Source organism: Ahaetulla prasina, chromosome 1 (genome assembly GCF_028640845.1).
Source record: "Ahaetulla prasina isolate Xishuangbanna chromosome 1, ASM2864084v1, whole genome shotgun sequence".
Lineage (NCBI taxonomy): Eukaryota > Metazoa > Chordata > Lepidosauria > Squamata > Colubridae > Ahaetulla > Ahaetulla prasina.
The window spans coordinates 266,581,079-266,608,056 of record NC_080539.1 but is presented as its reverse complement, the minus strand read 5'-3'; the positions used below and the strand labels follow the sequence as shown (position 1 = coordinate 266,608,056).

The window sequence follows — 26,978 nt, the reverse complement described above, 5'->3', positions numbered from 1 at the left end:
TGCAAAAGCTGTCACGTTTTTGCCCTCCCTGGCCCCCAGAAGTACTCTGCAGGCCAAAAATGGGCACGTTTTGCCAAATGTTTCTGGGTGCCTGGGAGGGCGAAAACGTAACGCGCAGCGGGCTTGGGAGCCCAAAAATGGGCCCGTTTTTGGTGAAAATAGGATGTGCAGAGCACTGGAAAACGCTTCTGGGGACTGGGGAGGGCAAAAACGTTACGCGTGAAGGCCAAACACTATTTTTTTCTTGTTTTCTTCCTGTAAATTTAGGCGCATCTTATAATCCGATGTCTATGTGTCTGTTGATGGCTGATTTGTCAGAGTGCCAGGCTTCTAGAAATTCCCTGGCATTTTTGGACTTGGCCTGGTCTAGTATGGTCACATTTTCCTAATTGAAACTTTGGTTAAATCTGTAAATACGTTTTGGCTATGTCCAGATGTTGTGAAATTAAACTTATGACTGTCACAGCAATTCCATGGTCATGTAATTAAAACTTGGCTCCTTGGCAACTGGCATGTATCTAGGGTGGGGATTGGCACTTGTGACCTTGTGACAATAAGCAAAGTCAATGGGAGAAGCTGATTTGCTTAACAGCTGCATGATTTACTTAACAATTGCAGTGATCTGCTTAACAAGCATGGCAAAAAAAGCCATAAAATCAAGTTCCAGTTACTTATCCATTCCATTCCATCCTTTTCATTCGCTTAAAGGGAAATTCCGATCCCAACTGTGGTTATAATTCAAGGACTATCTGTATTTTGGCGATGACTGAGAGAGCCATTGTGGCTGTTTCGATTCCGTTGTATATGTTTCTTTGCCACTTTATAGTGTAGGAAGATAGCACACACCCCCGCCTAGAAGAATGAAATCTCTTAGGAAATATTAAAAAGGGCAGAATATTATATTTCCCTGGATGAGAGAAATGGAGAAACATGTTTTAAGGACAAAGCAGCTCCCTGCAGCTTCCTGCCTCCCCCACCTTTGTCAATGGGCCAGAGGCAGAAACTCATTCTTCCCACCTTTGCCAATGGACCATCATCTGCAACACAATAGGACCCATCTAGCAACAGAAACTCACCACATGGCACCTGGGAAGATTACATCAGCCAGGAAGGCTAGCTAAGACCCCCACCCCCTGGGAGTCTGACAACCAATCAGGATACTCTTCCTGTGCCCCAGAAAGGTCAAAGCTCAGAGAAAGCATAAAGCCAGGGAGCGCACAGCATCTCAGCTCTTTTCTGTTCAGGAACTAAAGCCATGTGATTCTGACCACCATTAAACCATCTTTCCAAGCAGTTTCCATGTTTCCAGTGTCTTTATCCTCACTTGGAACAGAACCCAGATGGACATTCTTCCAACAATAGTCTCCCCACCAGTGGTTGGATTCAAATAATTTAAGAACCGTTTCTCTGCCCTAATGATTTCTTCCAACAACCAGTTCACCAAACTGCTCAGAAAATTAACAACCGGTTCTCCCAAAGCGGTGCGAACTGGCTGGATCCCACCACTGCTCCCCACCTGTTAGGGATGTTTTGTTTGAAGAAAGAATGTTGAAAGAATTCCCTCATTTTTACTTTTGTGATGCCATCAAAGTGTTTGAAACTAGAAATGCTACAAGCCACTGGAAAAATTATTGTAGGGTGAAAGAGTAAACACATACATAAACCCTCAGCTGCTGGTAACCAGGGCAAATGCAAGAATTCCATTAGAATTTTTTTTATCTAGGAATCTAGAATTGATCTTCATTTCAGAATCATTTTCTTTTCCAGCAAAAGGAAAGGGGATTAAAAATTAGAGAGAGCCAGTTTGGTGTAGTGGTTAAGTCAGCAGGCTAGAAACTGGGAGCCTGTGGGGTTTGTTCCCACCTTACTCACAAAACCAGCTGAGTGACCCTCGGCCAGTCACTTTCTCTCAGACCTAGAAAGAGGCAATGGCAAGCCACTTGTGAAAAACCTTGCCAAGAAAGCTGCAGAAACTTGCCAAGGCAGTCTCTGGGAATCAGACACAGTTAAACAGAAGAAAAAAAAATTAAAAATGCAACTTTTTTTGGGGGGGGGTGTTTCTAATCAGAATTTTATTCCTTCAAAACACAATCAATATTTTCCTTTATATTTTTTCCATAGTTTCACATTATTTACTGGTATCTTGGCACAGAATAAGGCATTTCTTAATAGGTCAAGACTGATCCAACTTCATAGCTGAAATATGACTACCCACCAAGCACAACTACTCATATGTCCATTAGATTACTCACCCAAACTTTGTGGTTAAGATACCACCCAGGGAAGATCCAAAAATTACTCCTATTCCAAAACAAAGTCCAAGCTTTCCTAAGCCATCAGCACGTTTGGCAGGAGTTGTCAAATCTGTTATAACCATCTGTGCACCTGTGAAGACAGTGGAAAATTGCAAGCTTTTGTTGAACCATGAAGCATCTTTCCATGTTTACATCTGAAATGCTTCATGCTCAATTAATAATCAAGGCAACTGGAGACAATTGACTCCTGGATTTGTATATCTTGTAACATTACCTGGTAATCCATGCATGAAGATACCTGGAACTCTGGAAAGGAAGAGCAGGGGGACACTGAAGGATACAGAGAGAAGCAAAAAGCACAGCGATCCAGCCAAATATGAAAGAATCAAGGCAGCTCTGGTTCCAAACTGGTCAGCAAACCTGGAAGAAGAATGATGCAGTATATTTAGAACATTGACTGAACCTCAATTAGAAAAGCAGCACCTATCATATCGGAAACCATCAACCTGATCTCCAAAAAATCTGGACATATACCTATCTACCTACAGGTCGTCCTTTACTTACAATTATTTGTTTAGTGACTACTCAAAGTTACCATACTATTGAAAAAAACAACTTATGATCAGTCCTTGTACTTACAACTATTGCAACATCCCCACAGTTATGTGATCAAAATTCTGGCACTTGGCCACTGGCATGTATTTATGATGGTTGTAATGTCCCAGGATCGTGTGATTGCCAATTGTGACCTTCTCAGCTGGCTTCCAACGAAGTTAATAGAGGAAGCTGGATTTGCTTAACAGTGGTACAACCCACTTAACAACTGTAGCTGTAGTGGGCTTCAAATCCCGTCGCTACCGGTTCGCTTGTGGGTGCATGTGTGCGATGCTTCTGCGCATGTGCAGAGATGCCTGGGTGGGTGGGCGGAGCCTCCCGCCACTGCCACTACCAGTTCGCCCGATTCAGGGCGAACCGATAGCAACCCACCACTGAACTGTAGTACTTTTTTTAATAACTGTGGCAAAAAAAGGTCATAAAATCAGGTGCAACTCACTTAAGTGAAATTCTGGTCCTAATTGTGGTTATAAGTCAAGGACTATGTCTGTCTGTTTGCCTGTCTTGTCATCTATCATCTACCATCTATCATTTATCATCTAGAGGAATAGTGGATGAATAGGACTGATAAGTACCAATCAAAAATAGATGCTCAGAATCATTCTAAATGTATGTGATCCTGAAAATTTTAGCAAATAACACAGATGCTCAGAATCATTCTAAATGTATGTGATCCTGAAAATTTTAGCAAATAACACAAACTACTAAAAAATTGCCTTCTCAAGCAGTCTCCCCATATAGTTTTTTCAATCAACTGACGTTATCAGCATGAGTGGCCTCCAAGCTTAGAGAAAATTGCATGGACTTCAATTCCCAGAGTTCTCAGCAATGATCACGCTTCTTGAAAAAAATCAGTGAGCTTGTAGTCTGAAGACACTAAGGTTGTAAGGAAAGCAATTTTACTCTTATCAGATCCTTAAGTACTAGTTAATACACAATAGAGGGTATTCTTCAGATTTTCCCCTTTTCTGTTTTATCCTGCATGTTTAATTAAAATGGATACTAAATCTGAATTATTTTCCTAAATTAAACATGATATTATTAATTTAGGACAATTCCGCCATTGCATAAGAGTTCAGAAGAACAACACTTTAGATTTACCTTCCAAAGATGGGGCTGCCCAGAAGCTGAAGAATACCAAAGAATGTCTGCAAATAGCCAAATCCAATTGCATCCAAACCCAAGTTAGTTGCCAAATACTGAAACAGAGGAGAAAATACAAAGGTTAGACATTACCAGGGGTGGGTTGCTACCGGTTCTCCCCTGTTCTTACGAACCGGTAGTAAAAATTTTGAGTAGTTCGGAGAACCGGAAAATGCCACCTCTGCCTGGCCCCGCCCCCAATCTATTTGCTGCCTCCGGACTCCCAGCTGATCAGCTAGAAGGAAAAAATCAGGGCTCACTTGACAAAGAAGAGGGAAAAAAAAACACAAGACATTGTGCTTTAAATTGAAAAGCCAAGAAGCCTCCCAACTGATTGGCTAGAAAGAAAAAATCAGGACTCGCTTCTCAGACAGGAGATCGCTTGGCAAATAAGAAGGGAAAAGAAAAAGACGCCGTTGCTTTAAATTGACGCAGCTGCTGGAAGGAGGTTTTTACTTGCAGAAGTAATAAGATAAAAGGAGGGATAAGAGGAGGGATTCTTATACGGTGCTATATTTTTGAAGTGTTGGGGATTTTGCAACATGGGCTTTGTGTTTCTAAAATGATTTGGGCGATTTCTATTGTGAAATATCCTGTCTTGAATGAGTTTTCTGCCTGCTTGTAAATGGAGCCGAACTTCCGGCTTTCACTTTCTATTATCTCTAAGCACCGGTAGCTGTTTTCTTCTTACAAAGTTTCCTTTATGCAGCTGGCAGGAATGTGGAATGAGTATCAGGCAGGTTTCTTGTTAGCAGCCTGATTTTTCCTTGCTTTTTTGGGAGCCTTTTTCTTATAAGTAATATTTTATTTGGGGAAATGAAGAGGGCGGAGTTTGATTCCTTGAGCAGGTTAGTGAGTAGGGAATGGAGATTTTGCAGTATCCTTCCCCTGTCATGCCCACCATGCCATGCCCACCAAGCCATACCCACAGAACCAGTAGTAAAATTTTTTTGAAACCCACCATTGCATAAGTCCATCTTACTATGCTATTCCTGGTATGTGATGTTTTGTATACATACAGAGAAAGAAGCACTCTTGTAATCTTTGACTTTTAGGCTTGCTGTCAAACATCAGCCATAATACTAATGACTGTTTTGAACAATATGCAGGTTGTATTACACGAATGGCTATTTTATATGTGAAATTATGACTGAAATATTTCTGCACCTATATTGGTTCACACTGTCAGGAAGTTTCTCCTTATTTTTAGCTTGCCTCTCTCTTTGTTCAGTTTCCATCCATTGCTTCTTGTTTTGCCTTCTGGTGCTTTGGAAAATACATTGCCCCCCCTTCTTTCTGGCAGCCCCTTAAAAGCCTGTTGCCTATTACACTCTTGGGCAAAGCATGTGAGCCATTTCCTCCTTTCAGTGGTCCATGAAAGTGCATCTATAGTATGTAGATAATAAAGTTGAAAAACAGTAAACAAAAGTACAGATACGTTGAGGCTGGGTGTGACAAGGAATGGCTGGGGGGGTAGGGGCCAGGAGAGGCACCCCTTGACATGAGTGACATTGAGTTGGCCATGCCTACCCAGTCACATGATCAAGTCACACCCACAAAATAAGCCACACCCACAGAACCGGTAGTAAAAATTTTTAGAACCCACCCCTGGACATTACATTTTTGAAAGGGATGTTAAAAAAAAAGGTGAAGTTGATTATGACTTCTGATGGTCTGTATAATTTTCTTGACATCCATATGGAAGTGGTCCCTATTGTCTTTTAAAACATTCATTTCACAGTCTAGCCTACAGCATTGATATTCCCTAATGGTCTCTCATCCAACTATTAATCAGGTTGGATGTTGCTTAGCTTCTCAATCAGCTCGGCTCAGCTAGATATACCTATAAACCAGGGGTATCCAACCCTGGCAACTTTAGGATTTGTGGACTTTAACTCCCAGAATTCTGGCTGGCTGGGGAATTCTGGGAGCTGAAGTCCACAGGTCTTTTAGTTGTCAAGATTGGACAATCCTGCTATAAACTGTAACTCACCTTCAAGTCTTAGTTCCTCTTTCTTTCTTCATTTTAAAAGAAAATGAAAGGGATATTTCTACCTCCACTCCTATTGGTCAGAGGTTTAAGTTTAATTTGATGGGGTTTTCAGCTACCAAACCCCTCTCCCCAGTACAAACTGAATACTGCTTAATCTTGATTAAGAACCACTTTAAACTTCAGGTTTCACTTTGTGTTTATACACGATTCACTGAATTCTGTTAAACCCTTTTATACGGTTATAAGCTCTTGTCTATTTAGTGGGAAATAAATATTTACATTATAAAACTCTTAGCATCGTTTTGCTGCATAAATCAAAAATAAGCAAGGGATTATAACTTTAATTCAGTTTCCTTTTCCTCAATAATTGTTTTCTCTTTTACCACTGAGGAGTCCAAGAGACTTCTGGAAATGATATAGAGATTTCTAAGTTTGGAAAAATGATTTCAAAGATCCATCCAACACATCTTTTTAAAACATCAATATACATAATGAATAACTGCGTCCCTAGCAATTAAACCATAATAGCCTGAACAGCCTGTAATCAATCTCATCAGAAAGTGTGATTTAAAAAATTCTATTCAGCTCCCAATTAATAATAACCATAATAATTATTAATTCTTAAGAATACCTCTAACACTATAAAACATCAACATTTGCCTATCCCAGATCCTTGGGAAGGACTTGATAGGTGGATAAAAATGCCAAATTCAGTAATTTACATCTGGCTGACTGTGCGACAAACTAATAATACTAATAATAATAACAACATCAAACAACATCTGCCTATCCTAGGTCCTTGGAAGGGCTCAATAGGTAGATAAAATTGTTAAATCCAATCTAAACATCTGACTGACTGTGGGACCCACCATAATCAAAATCCAACCACAAATCAAATCTAATGAGAAGATGATAATAATAGATGCCTTGTGTACAATTCTAAAATATCTGGAGTACCATTTGAACCAGGGTTGGGTTCTAAATTTTTTTACTACCGGTTCTGTGGGCGTGGCTTATTTTGTGGGTGTGGCTTGATGGTCATGTGACAGTGGGTGTGGCTTGATGGTCATATGTCTGGTTAGGCATGGCCAACTCAATGTCTCTCATGTCAAGGGGTACCTCGTCTGGCCCCTCCCCTCCCAGCCATTCCTTGTCACACCCAGCCTCAACGTATCTATAGTTCTGCAAAAATGTTGTTCACCTTTTTTTCAACTTTATTATCTACATACTATAGATCAGGGGTCTCCAAACTTGGCCACTTTAAGACTTATGGACTTCAACTCCCAGAATTCCTCAGCCAGCTTTGCTGTCTTAACATCTTAAAGTGGCCAAGGTTAGAGACCTCTGCTATAGATACACTTTCATGGACAACCGAAAGGAGGAAATGGCTCACATGCTTTGCCCAAGAGTGTGATAGGCAACAGTCTTTTAAGGGGCTGCTAAAAAGAAGGGGGGGGGAGTATTTTCCAAAGCACCAGAAGACAAAACAAGAAGCAATGGATGGAAACTCAACAAAGAGAGAAGCAACCTAAAACTAATGACAAATGTCCTGACAGTGTGAACCTATATAGGTTTCAGTCATAATTTCACATATAAAATAGCCATTCATGTAATACAACCTGCATATTGTTCAAAACAATCATTAGTATTATGGCTGATGTTTGACAGCAAGCCTAAAATCTCCATTCCCTCCCCACTCCATGGGAAGGTTACTTCAAAATCCCCATTTCCTCCCCACCCCACTAATCTGTTCTGGGAACGAACCAAACTCCCCCCTCTTCATTTCCCAAATAAAATATCCCAGATAATTAAGGAATAATCAGCTGCTAGCAAGGAACCTGCCTGGAATTCCACATTCCTGCCAGCTGCATAAAGGAAACTTTGTAAGCGGAAAACAGCTATCGGTGCTTACAGATAATATAAAGTGGAAGCCGGAAATTCGGCTCCATTTACAAGCAGGCAGAAAACTCATTCAAGACAGGATATTTCACAATAGAAATCGCCCAAACCTTTTTAGAAACACAAAGCCCATGTTGCACAAACCCCAAAACTTCAAAAACATTGAACCATATAAGAATTCCTCCTCTTATCCAATTTGTTGTTCAGCTGACCCAGAAAGGAGCTTCTAGCCACTCTGTCAATTTAAAACGACAGTGTTTTTTCCCCTCCCTTCTTCTTTGCCAAGCGATCTCCTGGCTGAGAAGTGAGCCGATCAGTTGGGAGGCTTCTTGGCTTCTCAATTTAAAGGGACGGTGTCTTGTTTTTTTCTCTCTTCTTCGACAAGTGAGTCTTGATTTTTTCCTTCTAGCCGATCAGCTGGGAGTCGGGAGGCAGCAATAGATTGGGGGCGGGGCCAGGCAGAATTTTTACTACCGGTTCTCCGAACTACTCAAAATGTTTACTACCGGTTCTTGCGAACTGGGGAGAACCAGTAGCAACCCATTACTGATTTGAACACCATCAGCATCAACAAATCACCATTAGTCAATTGAAAAAGGTGGCTTTACTTGGATCAACTTACATCCTGCGACGATACCTTTAACACAATTGAACAACATCTGCCTACTTGAGAAAAATCAATACATGGATAAAAATGTTGTCTGTGTGAATAACCATAATAAGTACATATATATGACATTTGACTCCCAGCAACTCTGGACGATTTACAATTTGTTAAAAGCATTTAAAAACAAGGAACAGTACAAAAACAGAAAAACAACAATTAACTAAGTTTGTTTTATTAAATTCATTCCTTGGCCTGGGAGATAATACAGAAGCAAGACCCAAGGAGAGTCTTGAGAGAAAGTTGCTTATACAGCCCATCCTTATGAGCTAATAAGGTAATGAGAACAACTTTTGCAGGACAAATATTAGTTTGTATATTTCAATTTATCAGAGGTAACATGTTTAAATGGATTTCTACTTTGTATTACAAAGAAACATGCCATGGTTTCAAGCAATAACTGAACAGGCAGCAAGCATTCACACTTTGTACTCACTGGCACAATCCCAAATTGCATAAACATGCAGGTCAGATCCATAGCCGTCAGAAGGTAAGTGATTTTAATCACCCACCATGCTGAGGTCATATTTACGATTTTCTTATCTTCCATCTCCAAGTGTTCCTTTTTCAGTTCCAATTTTTGTTCGCTCTGAAACGTTTCCTATATTCCTGTGTACTGCACAGGCTGGAGGGTATGTGTGGAAGTGAAATGAAAATAAATGTTTAGCTAGAAAGAAGGAACACCTGCTCATTAACATAAAGTGCAAAAGTCGTGGGTTTGGTTTTTTTTAAAAAAAAAACTTGGAATTGGAATGAGTGCTGAGTCATGGCATAGGTTACATTTTTATGCTCATTGCATTTTAGAAAGTGAGTTTGCTGGATTAACAAATGCACTTGATAAAATGTTTTATTTGCCTAGATTGCTAATATATTTGCTTAGTTTGAAAAAAATACAAATAAAAATAATGGTGTGTCCATATCTTATTTGCATCTACTTGGAGGTACCAAGACCCTTGGTGAACCAAATTAGCATAAATAGACTGCAGCAGTGGTGAAATCCAAATTTTTTTACTACCAGTTCTATGGATGTGGCTTGGTGGGTGTGGCTTGGTGGGCATGGCAGGGGAAGAATACTGCAAAATCTCCATTCCCACCCCACTCCCGGAGAAGGATATTGCAAAATCCTCATTCCCTCCCCACTCCTGGGAGAAGGATATTGCAAAATCCCCATTCCCACCCCACTCTGGGGCCAGCCAGAGTTGTCATTTGCCGGTTCTCCAAACTACTTAAAATTTCCACTACCAGTTCTCCAGAACCTGTCAGAATCTGCTGGATTTCACCCCTAGACTGCAGTCACATAGCCTGAAACTTTATTCAGAAAGAAAGCCTATTATGTTATATATTTATTTAGTTCCACATCAGTGAAATGTGGATCACTGTTTTGGAGACTCAGAAATTTTACTGTATTGACCAGAAATACATATGGCATATACTACTACTACTAATAATAATAATAGCCTTTATTGTCATTGTACATCATGTATACAACGAAATTGGTTTAGCCTCTACTGGTGCAATCCATAACAGAAAACACAAGACAACATGAATAGTATAGAGCCATGATGGTGAACCTATGGAACATGTGTTGGAAGTGGCACACAGAACCATCTCTCTGGGCATGCCAGCCGTTGCCCGTTGCTCTTCCGGGTTCCAGTCTGCATGGTCTTCGCACGCGCATGTGCAAGAAACCGGAAGACTAGGTGGCCAGCTTGCATGTGCACACTAGAAACTGGAAGCTCAGTTTCCTGGTGCGCACATGTGTGCCAGGGAACTTCTCTTCCAGTTTCCTGTGCTCCTGCACATGCACACCAGGGAGCTGCTCTTCTGGTTTCTGGCGCTCCCCTGCATACGCGCGTGCACTCCCATTTTGGCACTCAGTGCTGAAAAGGTTCGCCAACACTGGTATAGAGAATAATCCTTATACAAGTAATTGGGAAAAAAAGGACTAATCTATTTGTTGTATACAACAACCTATGCTAAAGTATTCCAGTAAATATATCTACTGTACAGGTAATCCTGTACAGTAGATATATTTACTGGAATACTTTAGTTAGTTACTACCTTTAAAGCGCTCCATGGCTTAGGACCGGGATACCTACGGGACCGTCTACTGCCAACATCTATCTCCCAACGACCGGTGCGCTCTCACAGAGAGGGGCTCCTCAGGGTGCCGTCAGCCAAGCAATGTCGGCTGGCGGCCCCCAGGGGGAGGGCCTTCTCTGTGGGGGCTCCTACCCTATGGAACGAGCTTCCCCCTGGACTCCGACAAATACCTGACCTTAGGACCTTCCGCCGCGAACTTAAAACCTACTTATTTCGTCTTGCTGGACTCGCTTAAATTTTATATTATTAAATTGATTTATGGGTTTTAAATTTTTTAGTAAATTTTAGAGGGAATATTTTTATCTATAAGTAGCCAAATTAAATAGGTGTTTTAAGGGTTGTTTTTAGTTTTGTATTGTTGTTTTCTTTCTGTATTTTATTTGTGGCTGTACACCGCCCTGAGTCCTTTGGGAGAAGGGCGGTCTATAAATAAAAATATTATTATTATTATTATTATTATTATTATTATTATTATTATTATTATTATTATTATTATTATTATTATTATTATTCCTCAACTTAAAACTACAGTATTTGTTTAGTAACTGTTCAAAGTCACAACAGCATTGCAAAAATGACTTATGACCGTTTTTCACACTTATGACCGTTGCAGTATCCCTGTGGTCACATGATCAAAATTCAGATGCTTGGCAACTGGCATGTATTTATGACAGTTTCAATGTCCCAGGGTCAGACAATCACCTTTTGCTACCTTCTGACAAGCAAAGTCAATGGGGAAGCCAGATTCACTTAACAGCCCTGTTAATAACTTAATAACTGCAGGGATTGGCTTAACAACTGTGGCAAGAAAGATAATAAAATGGAACAAAACTCATTTAACAACAATCTCACTTAGCAACAGAAATGCTGGGCTCAATTGTGATCGTAAATCAAGAACTACCTGTATGCACAAACTTTTATTTTTCAGATGGGGGAGGGGAGCTTAGTAACAATAGCATGGCAGGTCTTGAGCTCCTGTTATCTCAATTAAAAGGATTACAGAGCAAGGTTTTGAGAAAAATTCCTCCAAGGAATCCTTCCAGATGGAAATCCCGCCAGGGAATTCTTGGAGAGGGAAGGTAAGAGGTAACACATCTCTTATATGGTCTGATATCACCCACAATACAGGAGTGTGCAGGTTCCAAAAACAATTACAGGGATTTCAATTTATTTCACAAAAAGTCTAGCGCAAGACAAATTCCTTGTGTGTACAATCACACTTGGCCAATAAAAAATTCTATTCTATTCTATTCTATTCTATTCTATTCTATTCTATTCTATTCTATTCTATTCTATTCTATTCTATTCTATTCTATTCTATTCTATTCATAGAGGGATGGATCCTTCCTCCTTTAAATTGCTGCACTGTTTTGGGAAATCTCCAACTTTGCATTTAGGAGAGATGAATGAAAGAGATGGAGGAAGAAATGGAAGGAGAAACACATGAAGGGAAGATTCCTACTAGCAGGCAGTACACATGTGAATGTAGTCGACAACTGGAAAATGAGTAGTAAATTGACTGCTATTTCTATCATGAAAGCACAACAGTCTCAAGGCATCCGATTAGCTGTTATAGTACTAAAATATTACTATTTAATTGCTAATCTAAAAGTAAATGCAAGATTAATAAATCAGAACAATTCAGAAGCTGCCTATTGTATTATAATGGACAAAGGGTTTACAGAAGAGCAATGAGCTAATGGCGACATTCAATTCCAGTCAGCTTGAAAGAGCTTTTCACTGTTTACATTTCTTACCAAGCATTATGAAAATAAAGAAGGAAAATCCATCTTTCTGGTTTGTACTGAACAGGGGACCGTGTTAAAATTGTCATCTATGAATACAGCAGAAGAATAAAAATAATACGTACAATCAGGATACAATATTTTTTTTTATTTATGGAAAGACTACCTGTATCTTATTCCAAGTCAATGCCATATCTGCAAGAAGATTTAGAACAGGGGTGTCAAACTCACATCATCATGGCATTGTCATGTATAGCGACTTCCCGCCCTTCGCTAAACCGGGGGAGGGCGTGGCCAGCGCATGACGCATCCGGCCTCTGGGCTGCAAGTTTAACACCCCATTTCTGTGATTTGGGGGGGGGGAGCCAGAAACTGGGAATCACCCTCAGTAGAATACAACAGAATATTCTTTATTGACCAAGTGTGATTGGACACACAAGGGATTTGTCTCTGGTGCATAAGCTCTCAGTGTACATACAAACAACGAAGTGATAAATCTTAAAAAAATAAGATACAAATAACAAAGTGATAAATCATAACAATAGGAGGAGGTAATAGGAAAGATGAGAAGGATAATAACAATACAGCCCTACTACATAGGTAAATATCCTTAGGCGTAAGACAGTGCTGTAGGAATTAGGGTTTAGCAGAGTGATGGCATTTGGGGGGGTGCGGAATTGTCCCTGTGTCTAATTGTTTTGGCATGCAGTGCTCTATAGCAGCATCCTGAGGGGAGGAGTTGAAATAGTGTATGTCCAGGATGTGAGGGGTCTGTAGATATTTTTCTCAGCCCTCTTTGTGCAGTATACAGGTATACAGTATGGGCTTGTTTGCCAAGAGTTCTTCTCAGTTAAAGTGTTCTACTGTCCATTACTGTACTCCTTTGGCTAACAAAGAGCTCAATTGTCATCAAATGTATTGCCACACCTGATGATCCTATCCTGCTACAGAGCAAAACTGTTAAAGTGCTATCCTCTGTTTCTTTGAACTATACTTGAAAAGTATGCTTGCTAATCCCTATTCTGCTATTTGACTAGGCTAGCTCAAGGAACAGACATCCCAGAGATTCAAGGAATGCTAATTTTGGTTATATATGAATAGAATCTTAAAAGCCTGTCCAAAACCATCACTGCCCCCTTTTTAAGGACCACAAGAATGGAGTGGGCAAAATGCATCCCCAACCACAAGGAATACTGTAGACTTAGTAAAAGTGTGATGGCAAAAAGGCCCTTGCTGGCATCACCAGTGGGAGTTGTCAAGACAGAACCAGCAACACACAACTGTCAGCAGTTGGTTCTCTTTCCAACAAGATTGGAGTTTGATACTTTGGGATGCAGTAAATAGACCATGATAATAATGAGCCAAGACTTGAGAGAGATTAAGTTGTTATTCTTACTAGCAGGGAGTTGGGAAACAAGGTGCCCAAAAGGCAATGGTTTTTGTTAATCACACTTTGTTGAGTCCACGCTCTGTTCTCTAAAGCAGGGGTCACCAAACTTTCGCACCTCAGGGACCACTAAATTCATAATTTTAAATCCCGAGGACCATTAATATGATTTTTTTAAAAAGATAAATAGTATTTAGTGCAATATAAAAAATGCAAATAATTTTTCTGCGGACCATTGCTCTAAAGCATGTTTTTGCCTTTTCTCCTTAGAAAGCATCATTAAACTCCTTCCATGAGTCTTCCAACTTCAAGGAACAGCATAAACTTTGTAATGCTGTAAAAGAGCCCATTGGAAAATATCTCTAATGTTTTCATACGGTCAGAGTTAGGCTGCATCCCCTTTAGGGCTCAATGAGGGACTTACTGATTCAAATTCTGTCTGGAACAAGCATTTGGGGGAACTTCCTTGTCCATCTCACCTTGCCAGACAGGTTTAGTTTTACCCTAAGGAGAAAAATTAACGATGACTTGGCATATTTACTTGTAGAAAGTAAAAATGTCTTTTTAAGAAGGTTTTCCAGCTCTTTCCAGCCATAAGAAGGAGTGAGGGGTGAACACTTTTATTTCAAAGCATCCCAGGCAATGTTTCCCGATTTAAATCCAACTGTTAAACCTGAGCAGGGGGTTGGACTAGAAGACCTCCGAGGTCCCGTCTAGCTCTATTCTGATTGATTGATTGATTAATATTATGACCTTTCCTTGCCAGCACTTTCTGCCCTTGACCTGGTTCAAACTCGCTGTATTATAACCAAAAGTATAGACTCAAAGCTGTATAATTTTTAATATATATCACAGAAATGACTCAGTGTACTGGTTAGCTTTCAATAATGTTATGTTGAACATTAATTGTTAAGTAAAAAAAATTTTTTGGGGGGGTCTGCCTACAGGTAATCATTGACTTACAACCATTTGTTTAGTGACCATTTGAAGTTAAAATGGTACTGAAAAAAGTGACTTATGACTGTTTTTTCACACTAACCACCTTTGCAGCATCCCCCATAGTCACATGATCAACATTCAGTTGCTTAGCAACTGGCATGTATTTATGTCAGTTGCAGAGTCCCGAGGTCATGTGACTACCTTTTCCAACCTTCTGATAAGCAAAGTAAATGGGGAAGCTGTGTTATTAACAACTGCAGTGATTCACTTAATAATGTGGCAAGAAAGGTTGTAAAACGAGGCAGAACTCACTTACCAAATGTCTTGCTTAGCAAGAGAAATTTTGGGCTCAATTGTGGCCGTAAATTGAGGACTATCTGTATTGATATTACCTCCTGTAGGACTCTATCTTGCAGGCAGGCAGGCAGGCAAGAAGGAAGGAAGGAAGGAAGGAAAAAGCAAACTTCTGGTTGAATTGGAACTCAGATATTCAAACTGACAAGGCTCGAGTTTCCTTGTCTCTCCACAATGTAATTGCTGTCCCACCCCCTGGACTGTCCTTAGATATTTTCTTAATACCCTACACAGGGGTGTCCAAACTTGGTCCCTTTAAGACTTTTGGACTTCAACTCCCAGAGTCCCTCAGCCAGCAAAGCTGGCTGAGGAACTCTGGGAGTTGAAGTCCAAAAGTCTTAAAGGGACCAAGTTTGGACACCCCTGCGGCCTACAAATTTCTCACAGGAGATTCCACTCTGTCATGAATTGGGGCACTACTCATTAGGATGACAGTAGGCAAATACACTAACTTTTTAAGAATTGCCACTCTTGTCGATGTTATGGAGGTTGAAGCTATTTCATTTGTAGTATAAAATGCCTACTATGTTCACAATGGAGGGTGAATCTCCAAAGGTCGGTAATTTTAACTGCTTCTGTGATTACGAGATTGCTACTCTTTTTTTTTTTAACATGATCAGTTCCCAGACACCTCTGAGAAGATTGCAAAATTGCTATTAATACCTCTGGCTTCACAAACCCACCAGTGTCTCCTTTACATTATTGACCATTTCAGGATTTTTATGCCATATCCCGCCTTCGACTTATTGTATTTCTTGCGCTTCATTTTTATGTTGGTCTTGGACTGCAGATAAAGGAACTATCATAAATAAATAGCCACCCACAGCATGGATCAAATGGTGCCAGAGGCCACCTGGTTGCAACCCAGACATGCTTTCCTTGCCATAAAGAAGAATACCACAGTTTGGTGGTGTCCTTCCTGTGGACTCATTCTCATATTCTCATTCTTCTGAAGGCATGCCTGGGGATTTTGAATGGCAGCATAACATATCTGAAGGACAGTAACTTGAGTGAAGTTGTTCTCCTTTCTCAGAAATTTGTCATTCCTGACAGCGAGAACAAATAATCAGTGCAATAACTTTTCCTCTAGAAATTGTGGGTGCTCCATCACTAGAGGTTTTCGAGAAGAGATCGGTCAGCCATTTGTCTGGAATGATATAGGGTCTCCTGCTTGAGCAAGGGGTTGGACTTGAAGACCTCCAATGTCCCTTCCAATCCTATTATTTTATGTACTACTGTATGTTCTATGTTCCTCAAAAACTACTAATGTAGTCTTCATTTTTGTAGCCAACAGCAATACACTTTATATCTGATACTTTGGCAGGCAGAATGAAGCCTTCAGCAAACTATATTAACATTGTGAACATTGTGCTACAGGCAAGGGTTTATTGAAAATTATTTCCTATGTGTTCATCTAATTTTCCATTAACAAGATCATAGTCAAAACATCCACATTCCAAGCAAAGGCATCACTTCTTAAACTGGATATATCCAGGGGGGAAAAAACATTCTTCACCAGCATTAATAGGGGAAGGAATTCACTGTCCTAATAACAGGTTTGATTAATGTTGCATTGTTTCCACTTTCCACACAGCAGATGGAGCAAGCTGACCATGAAAGGAATTTGAAGCTGGAAGTCTAGAAACCACAATTATTCTGAATGTATGTAGAACAGCCTCCTCAGCCAATAGGAATAACATTCATGTCCAGACAAGCACCAGATGACAACTAAAGATTAGTTTTCGGTACAGGTATGATAACTGCCCTGTTTAGCAACTGTTTAAAGTTATGTTGTAAGTTTGTGACTGGTCCTCACACTTAGGACTGTCACAGCAATCTGCATGTGATCATGTGATTATTATTTGTTTGCTTCCAAAAAGTTGATTCAATGGAAAAATCAGTAGTAAAAACATAAGTCACAGTCACGTGATGTCTTGCTTAATGTCTGTGTCGCTGAGCAATGGAGTTGCTCGTCCCAATTGTGGTTGTTAAGCAAGGACTACTTGTATCTCTTTGCTGCCACCAAATAGTACTTTGCTGCCACTCAATAGTAGTAACTGTGAGAGGGATCTTGGAGTCCTAGTGGATATTAAGTATGAGCCAGCAGTGTGCAGTAGCTGCCAAAAAAGCCAACACAGTTCTAGGCTTCATAAACAGAGAGATAGAATCAAGATCACGTGAAGTGTTAATGCCACTTTATAATACCTTGGTAAGGCCACACTTGGAATACTGCATCCAGCTTTGGTCGCCACGATGTAAAAGAAAATGTGGAGACTCTAGAAAGAGTGCAGAGAAGAGCAACAAAGATGATTAGGGGACTAATGGGGCTAAAACATATGAAGAACAGCTGCAGGAACTGGGTATGTCTAGTTTAGTGAAAAGAAGGACTAGGGGAGACACGATAGCAGTGTTCCGATATCTCAGGGGCTGCCACAAAGAAGAGGGAGTCAAGCTATTCTCCAAAGCACCTGAAGGTAGAACAAGACGCAATGGATGGAAACTAATCAAGGAAGCAACAAGAAGAAGCAACTTAGAACTAAGGAGAAATTTCCTGACAGTTAGAACAATTAATGAGTGGAACAACTTGCCTTCAGAAGTTGTGAATGCTCCAACACTGGATGTTTTAAAGAAGATGTTGTCTGAAGTGGTGTAGGGATTCCTGCCTAAGCATGGGGTTGGACTAGAACAGGGGTCTCCAACCTTGGCAGCTTTAAGACTTGTGGACTTCAACTCCCAGAGTTTCCCAGCCAGCTGGCTGGGGAACTCTGGGAGTTGAAGTCCACAAATGTTAAAGTTGCCAAGGTTGGAGACCCCTGGACTAGAAGACCTCCAAGGTCACTTTCAACTCTGTTATTCTATTCTATTCTATTCTATTCTAAGTGGTCATTTGTATTTTTACAGCTACAAAAGAGTAAACCTAAGGTATTTGATAAGCCGAAAACAGCTCTGGATGTAGAGAGATAGAGAGAGGTTCCCTGAGGATGGGCTCCAAATGAGTCTGAAAGCTTGGATGACAAAAGCGACCCAGATTGGATCCGGTAGAGACGTAGCCTGGCTGATGCACCTGATGCCCTAAATCCTCATAATTCACCTTTACTAAGTATGTGATGAAAAAGGGTAGGGGAGTAGGGAAGGATTGTTACCAATTAGCAAATGCCAAGAAATAGGTAACTTCTATTTTCCAACCAATATGTGCATTTCAACACCTCTTCCAACTCTGTGCCCTTTGATGCCAAGAAAGCATGCAGCCAGCTTCTCCTTTACAATGGGGAAGGGGCATCACAAAAAGATTGGCAAAAACTCATATGCTCTTTTTATGACAATTTAACATTTAGGGAGAGACTGTGTTGTGTAGTGGTTAAGGCATTAGGCTAGGAAGTAGAAGACTATGACTTTTAGTCCCACCCTAGGCACAAAGCCAGCCAATTGACCTTGGGCCAGTCACTCTCTCTCAGTCCTAGGAAGGAGGCAATGGGAAACCACTTCTAAAGAACCTTGCCAAGAAAATTGCAGAGACTACTCCAGGCAGTTGCCAGGAGTCAACACTGATTCGAAAGCACACATACACAACTTTTAAAAGGGAAAGTAGATTCTTCCTTGTCGGGAACTACAAAAAGTTTTTTCAGCTCCCATTTACAGCATCCATGCTTTTCTCAGCTAAAAGCTTCTGTTGCACCCTTTATTGATATGTGATTCTTCCTTGAGTTGTGCTTGATCCCTGATGAGCTTGACCCATATGGACACCTTTGTATAGTTTGTTTGGCAATAATATGTAATGACTTGGTCATGGCTTTCCTTGGATTTTGGTCCCCAGTCTAGCCTGATTATCCCAGATTGCTGTTCTCCCATTGATCTGCTCAACCAGGTGCAACATTGCCTTGCTTTTTCTGCGACAGTCACTGTGGGGCTGCCACTTTCATCATAAATTAACACATGCATATAGCAATAGCAATGAGTGGTGCAGTGGCCTAGAGGTGGAGTTCTCGCTTCACAATCAGGAGGCTTTGAGTTTGAGCCTAGGTAGAGGCAGATATTTCTCTCTAGACACGTTGAGATTGTATCTGCTGAATATAACTCCACGTCAGTGTCAGGAAGGGCATCCGGCCAGTAAAAACTCAGCTCCATTCGGTTGCCCAGACTCCACTGCACAAGGGATTATGGGGTCATTAAAAGACGATGATGATATAGCAATAGCAATAGCACTTAGTCTTATATACCGTTTTACAGTACTTTACAGCCCTCTATAAGCGGTTCACAGAGTCAGCACATTGCCCCCAACAATTTAGGCCCCCAATTTACCCAAGGATGGAAGACTGAGTCAACCTTGAGCCTGGTGAGATTTGAACTGACAAATTGCAGGCATTCGGCAGTCAGCAGAAGTAGCCTGCAGTACTGCACTCTAACCACTGCGTGGCTCATAAATATAAATAGATGATTCTCAAAACATTTTCTTTGATGATGTTTTTGAAAAGGCTGGATACCACACTGCCATCTACGGTTGTTCAGATTTTTTGCAGTCCAGATATGTAATGCCTATTTGAGATAGAAAAACTTAACAAGCTCATTTTCCCCTCATTGGCAATAAGATTATATGAGCAGCAAATTCAACAATGATGACCTTTTGTGACATAGAAAATCTGCTGCTAATGGCTGGGACAGTTCTATTTTTATAGTGGAGGAGAACATGAGTTATCATTAGTGCTGGGTCTTGGCAGCTTCTGAATGAAAGTCAGAAGCTGGGCATTGGACACAGTAGACTCAATTGTTATGCCGGGAAAGTCCTAAAATGACCTGAACATTTTTATAGCCTGTCCTTCTTGATTAGATCAGAGTTGTCAACAGCTACCAGCTCAGGAAAATAGATTCCCTAGGAATGTTTCCTGCTCCTTTGAAAATTCAAGTGCTATCACCATATCACAAAAGCAGGGCTGTTTGCAAAATACGTTGTGGATGAAGGAAATGGACAAATTACAAACCACAAAGCACTTTGTTACACCCCTGCCATTTCTAATCCTTACTTTTTCAAACTAATTGTAAACCATTTCTGTATTGACTTTTAAAAAAATTATAACTACCTTTTCACATTCTCCACCTTTCTACAATTCCAGAAAGAGGCTGTGACCATTTAATTTGGATACGATGCAAGGGTTTTAGTCCAAACACTAGGCTATCTGCGACCTTTGGGTCATCATTTCAGAGATACTTTTACCTAAATAGAGAAATAGAATGACCAAGGGCAAAAATTAGTGGAAGTGATAGTGGGCCAGTCTATCTGACCTCTGGAGGGCTAGGATGAGACCAGTTGAGCGAACCTCCTGACTGCAGCATGGCAGTACTGAAGCAACCACAAATTTTCCAGATAAAAACCATTAATTTTAATGCACCTGGATTTTGGATGCATTCTGTAAGTTATCCCATTTGAAGTATTTTGGTTCAAAAATTGTTGCCATATGACGCACTGTTTTATGCAATTAAAGGTTATAGACACAAGAGTTTTGATAGTATATAGATAGCTGTATAGCTGTAGATGAGGTCTTTGATAGTATTTATTTAGCAATATCTCTCTGATTATGACAGAGCTCCTTTAACAACCTATTTTTAGGACTGAAATCAGGATGGAAACTGAGAGTAGTGCTGTGCTTTTAGTGGAACACCCACTCATTCAGAGGACTTGTGGGTAACAGTATAAGACACATGTTTTCAGTTTCTGTCATAAAGTATCCGTCTGTAATATTGTGATTTGCTGAAGATAAATCTTTTCACTTGTATTCAATATATTGTCAATGAGTAATGCATTGAGATGGTATTTTGAAGCTGGGGTTGCTTGTTCTATGTGGTATGAATTTTTACTAATGTGCCATCGAACAGTGTCTGAAGTACAGAATGTACTGTAATATGTTTCTTGTTGTGAAAGGTGAAAGCAAAATGCAGGACATTTTCGGGATCATTATAGTAAAAGCTGCCTAAATTTAGGTGGAAGTAACTCTTTTTCAAATATTTTTTTCAAGAACTTTGGGGTCTTTCTCCATTTCCACTTATCAGTAAAAAAGTCACAGCAGCATACTTTTTTCTGGCTAGCTCTCCAGTGCTGTCCTAGTGTCCTTAGCTGAACTGATGTTGAATTCCCCCTTGTTTCTCCATCCAAGGACAGCCTCATGTATATACTGTAAAAGCTCTTGAGCTTTATTGCTCATTTCCCTGGAGAGAAGTCAACTGACTGGCTGCGTCTGGCAACAGAATAGAGAAATGGATTACAAAGAGATCAGCAAATGTCCCCTGTTGTTTTGCTGGTTCCAGAATGGGTGGAGAGATTTCAACTCAGCAGCGGATGCAAAACACCCCTGCTGCATTCCCTACGTGAATGTAATAGTGAGACCAGGGACATTAATGAGACCTAGTGGGAAGAGTTAGTACATCCATCCTCTTCCACTGCTATGATGGATGACAGCAGGCCTGAAGTAGCCCTGTATATTACCAATTTGGAAGGACTCCTGACAGGGGAACAGAGCTGTGATGGTGCTGTGGTTAGAATGCAGTCTTGCTGTCTAACTCTGCTGACTGCCAGCAGTTCAATCCTGTCTGGCTCAAGGTTGACTCAGCCTTCCATCCTTCTGAGGTAAAATGAGGACCAAGATTGTTGGGGGCAATATGCTAGCTCTGTAAACCGCTTAGAGAGGGCTGTAAAGCGCTGTGAAGCGGTAAATCAGTCTAAGTGCTATTGCTAAGTGCTATTACTCTGTGCGATTGTTTTCCCCAAAGGACAGAAGAAGGATAAGCTGCTGATACGGCTGCATCAGACAATATTTGTTCTTTCTAAGTTGTCCAGTTACAAACAGTTTCTCTGGGATTGTGGTGCTGGTAGAAGTTCTCTTAAATAGAGCTTGTTTAAACACTAGAGGGCACTAAAGACCCACAGATAATTAGCCCAAAGCTTGGAATTTAAGAGTTCAAGTAGTCTCCATTGCTCTTTCTCACTTCCACTGAAATCAAACAAAGAACTGTTGGCATCTTTTCTTCCCTCTCCTTATGCAAGCAGCAGTTCAAGCACAGTCCCACAATGGCTGCTGTGATAACTGCTTCGATTTCTAACAAGCCAAAGCTGAAATCAGATTGAATGACCGCAGACTATTCTATCACATCTGAAGTAGTTTTGGAAACTTCAGTTAGCCCAGAGTGTGACAGAGCACATAAGCATCAGCCATGCAATAATGGCATACCTACCTAGCAATAAATAACCCTAGCTGTTTCCAGCCTGTGTCTGAGCCAACTTCAGTTCTTACTTATCTTTAGGAGCTGCTTGCTCTCATATTACTCTACTCAACACTCTCAATCTGGCAGTGAGGTTAGAGCTCCCATATGTAGGGTCCAATAGTCTGGACGACTATTAAATTTATTTATTTATTTATTGTCGAGTACATATTAGATAATATATATAAGTATAAGCATGAATTGAATACATAAAATGAATACAATTAAAGGGAACATTAGGACAGGGACAGTAGGCACATTGGTGCTCTTATGCACGCCCCTTTAAATGCTAATAAAAAGAGCTTTCTGCTTTTTTATTGCTTTACTAGTCAGGAAAAATCAGAGAAAATATTAAAAAAATTACAAAAGCCAAGAGAAAAAAAAGAAGCAAGAACGTACTGTAATACATATGGAAATCACCTCAATGTTTAAACAGAGTACTTTTTAAGCATTTAAGCAGAGCAATAAATCTTGACCACACAGATTAATATGGGTCAGTCTTTCCATTGACAATTAGAGATAGATATTTTTAATATTAATAGATACTAATAATACATATTATCAATCTACCATTATAAATCTGAAGTGGCAACTTTTTCTCTTTGCAGAATAGTGTTTGGTGAAACCCCATTCAAACACAGTATTGATAAAGTTCCATATTCTGTGAAATATAATTCAAAACCACATTCACACTTTTCAACCACATCCACTTCCCAAAACCACATTAAAAATGCATGGACATTAGATAAAAACAGGAGAATTGTGGGACAAGTCCTTATCGTATGTCTATCATAGCATATGTATAAATGTCTGCCTGCCCATTATTTTACAGTTTCAGCATACTGGGGCTGACAATACATTCTTTGGAATGGGTAGAAGATGTGAAATAATTCATTTTGTTGAATTAATCACATCTTCAAATTGTAAGAGATATATCTAGCTTTTTAAATACCCTTAACTATTTGTTTGTTAATATGTTTTTAAGAGAGAGAGACAGTGTTTGCTTAAACCTGAGGGCAAAATGAAATAGGGAGTTTTTATTCTGGCAACTATCTTGAGAGTGAAATTCACTGGATTTAGAGAGAAATTCCTCCCTCCTTGACTGTTAGTTTGGTAAAGAAGGCCCATCAATGCCTTCAAGGTACAACTGCCATGGTGTTATTTAGCAAGGTTCTGGAAACTTCAAGAGGGAGAGGGAATGCAAGAGCTAACTATTGCCTGCCATTCCCACATGTCCTTCTTAAAGATTACAATTATTATGATCACAAGTCCCCTCGAGGCTGTACATCAGGATCGGGGGCTTTACCTCTGCTATGAGTGGGTAGCTATCACTTCAAAAAGCAGTTCCATCATAATTATCAAAACACCAGAGGAACAAGAAGAGTGAGAGACTTCTCTGTTGAAGTGGATATATAATTGAGGGGCTAAAATCCAGCTCATCGGATTCATAAACTATTTAATACACCAAGATGCCAATCCTTGAAACAGTTTACCAGATTTGCTGCCTATCAATGATGCAGCAGCTTCGGGTTGTTGTTGTTTTTAAAGGATTATTGCTTAGCACTCAAGAAATTATTTTAACTCTGCTTGGGAGTTAAAATAATTGGTATTTCCTTCCCCTATAAATACATTTTTAAAAAATCCAGTAGCACTGTACTTCTTTTAGTTAAGGGAAAAGATCAGATTCTTCCAACTGTATTCCTAAGGTAGCGTGCTAAACACTTGGCCTGTAAATATTCAGCAATTGAATAAATGCATAAATATCCCCATGGCTTGTTAAACTTGGAATGTCTGTGTTATTAATTTTTTTGTAGCTTCAGCGAACAGAGAGATGCATGTCGGTTTTTGTACAATGCAAGGAAGTATCAGAGCCAGGTTTGTGTTGTTAGTAATTTTTACAGAATTCAGATGTTGTAGCTGAACTACTCCAACCATAATGTTTGTTTACTCCATGTACTGTATATCCAGCCACAAGCCAAGCGACTCTTGTCTCTAGTTCTGACAAAGATGATGCCAAAACATGCGCTGAGAAATCTCAGTGCAAGGTCTGTCATGATGTTGCATGCAAAGAAGCAGAGTTAGAGAGATGCAACTTTAAAATGCGAGTGCGTTTTGTCAATTGCTCTGACTTGCCTGCCCCTTATGCGTTCAACCCAAATTATCTGGAAAGGGAATAGAGCACTGGAGAAGTAGGGAAAAGGTTTTTGGATTTGTACAAGAACCGCAGGGACAGCCTGGTTTCTATTCAAAATCAGCTGCTGGCTGTATCAAAGCCTGTGGAGCTTCAGTGCTGTGAAGGGCAGACAGGAGAAACAACTCAGTGACACAGAGAAAAGGTACAGACTGAGGGAGCAGGAACCAGGAAATGACTCAGCACCACAACAATGAGAAAAAATAAGAAGGATGCAGAGTAGAGGAGTGTTGGCAGGCTAGTTTAGTCTTAAGAAGAATTTGTTTAAAAGCATTCCTGGAGATATTACTTTTGCAATGCGATGCCACCTATTCAGCAGAAAAACTTTGTCCCAGCCAAACAATATAGGAGAAACAAACAAGGCAGAACATTTCCACCCCGGAGTAAGCAAACGGCATAATCAAAAATTCCTGATCTCAAACCACATTGATAATAAACAACACCAGTTCGGTTGGAAAGGAACAAAAATCATTGGCCATGCTATCACCTGCCACACACATGAATTTATTGAAGCCTGGTATTCTACCAAAGGAGCAATTAACAAACATATTGATCTAGATCCAGTATATGAATATGTAAGAAACCAGACCATTTGAACGACTACTCAGGAAGAGAACCAATCAGTTGCTCAGAATTTAAATATAGCTTCAAACCAACAACCAAAATCACACGGCCAACTGGTCACCCTGGCACACAAGACATTTATACGCTAAGGAGAATAGGACAAAATCCTCCTGATGATGTTACCTGGTCTGGTAATGAAACGTTCAGAAACTAAATTGAAACAAGCTTGGAGAGCAAACCACTGTCAGACACAGCGTTTTCCAACTTCTGGACGTTACTATATACTGAATAGAGTCTGAGTGGGATTTGAACCTTGTGGGTTTTTTATATGTAGAAAAGGACAGCAAAATTGCACCATTTCTCCCTTAACAACTTCATGTTTGATGTGATTTTGTAAAAGTGTAACAGATCCCAATGAAATGGGCTCAGCATAGTCAAGGCAAAGCTATCAGTGTAATTCTTCCCATACACACTGTACCTCCTGTTTAAGGAAAATAAATTTAAAAATCTTTTGTGGTTGACATTGGTTTGTATTCTGCAGCAGCGATATAAACATCTATATTCAGTTTTACATCGAGTGATCTTCTAACAGACTTTTAAATGAAGGATGGCAACAGCAGAATTCCACCAGAGGTATAGATCAGAGGTGGGTTTCAGCAGGTTCTGACTAGTTCTGGAGAACCGGTTGTGGAAATTCTGAGTAGTTCAAAGAACCAGTAATAAAAATTCTGACTGGCCCCGCCCCCATCTATTCTCTGTCTTCTGAGTCCCAGCTGACTGGGAGGAAATGGGGATTTTGCAGTAACCTTCCCCTGGAGTGGGGTGGAATGGAGATTTTACAGTAACCTTCCCCTGGAGTGGGGTGGAATGGAGATTTTACAGTAACCTTCCCCTGGCGTAGGGTGGAATGGAGATTTTACAGTATCCTTCCCATGCCACACCCACCAAGCCATGCCCACCAAGCCATGCCACACCCACCAAGCCACACCCACAGAACCGGTAGTAAAACTTTTTGAAACCCACCACTGGTATAGATGATAATTAGAGTTTCATCATCAGCACTACCTGCAGCTTAATGGGAAGGGTACTTAGATGATGATATTTATATTACTGAAAACTATGTGGAAAGGGAAAAAGAAAATGACCAGGATATGACTAACAGCGCACAGAATCCAGCAAGCCGAATTGTTTCCAAAGTCAACACGGTCAAACTCTTGATGGAACTGCAAAGGATGAACGGGAGAAACATGCAAAAAAAATGATATGTGAGCAAGTGTTAATACTAATTTGGGGGTGGCTATGCAGAGGCTATGCATTCGATAAGCAATTATGTTTTTATTACCAGATGGTGGCATTACCATTGTGCTTAAATGAGTCTTAAAGAGACTCCTGTTTCACTGTATTGTTGAATAAACAACTAGGATCACACCAAGGAATTCAGATTCTTCCTTTTCTCTATTTATTCTTTATTGGGGGTGATGAAATAAAATTGGCTTTAGAAATAAGTTTGAAGAATAAGAATATTTCGAAGAAATTCTCATAGGTATCAGTATGTCGGCTTTGCTTATACTACGGGATGGCCAAGAGATCAGAGTGAATGCCTTTCATGTTACAATAAACTTTCTAACTTTTTGAAACTTCTCATATTTCCAATACTTATTGAGTATTGGAGAGAATACAGAAGGGAGGAAAGCCTTTTTCAGGAGCAATAATATTGTCCCTAATAAGGAAAAATAATAGCCTTCAATAATTGCTGGAAAGAGTCTTCTTTTCTTCAGAAAATACATCTTCTCAATTTTTTGTATGTAAATTTGTATAGAAATTAGAAAGGCCACATGCCCAGTGATAAACAACTAACTTGTTTCAAGCTGGACAGTG

General features: G+C 40.1%; 1 protein-coding gene across 1 annotated transcript in view; it reads right to left on the bottom strand.

The window, feature by feature from the left end:
* Positions 1–26,978, bottom strand: part of SLC22A18 (solute carrier family 22 member 18) — a 122,027-nt gene that overhangs the window by 74,757 nt on the left and 20,292 nt on the right. Inside the window, exons 2-5 of the mRNA XM_058161164.1 lie at positions 9,006–9,158; positions 3,972–4,069; positions 2,530–2,675; positions 2,253–2,385 (exon numbers count right to left, since the gene is read on the bottom strand). Coding sequence (XP_058017147.1) covers positions 2,253–2,385; positions 2,530–2,675; positions 3,972–4,069; positions 9,006–9,158 — 530 coding nt within the window. The remainder of the gene's footprint in view (positions 1–2,252; positions 2,386–2,529; positions 2,676–3,971; positions 4,070–9,005; positions 9,159–26,978) is intronic.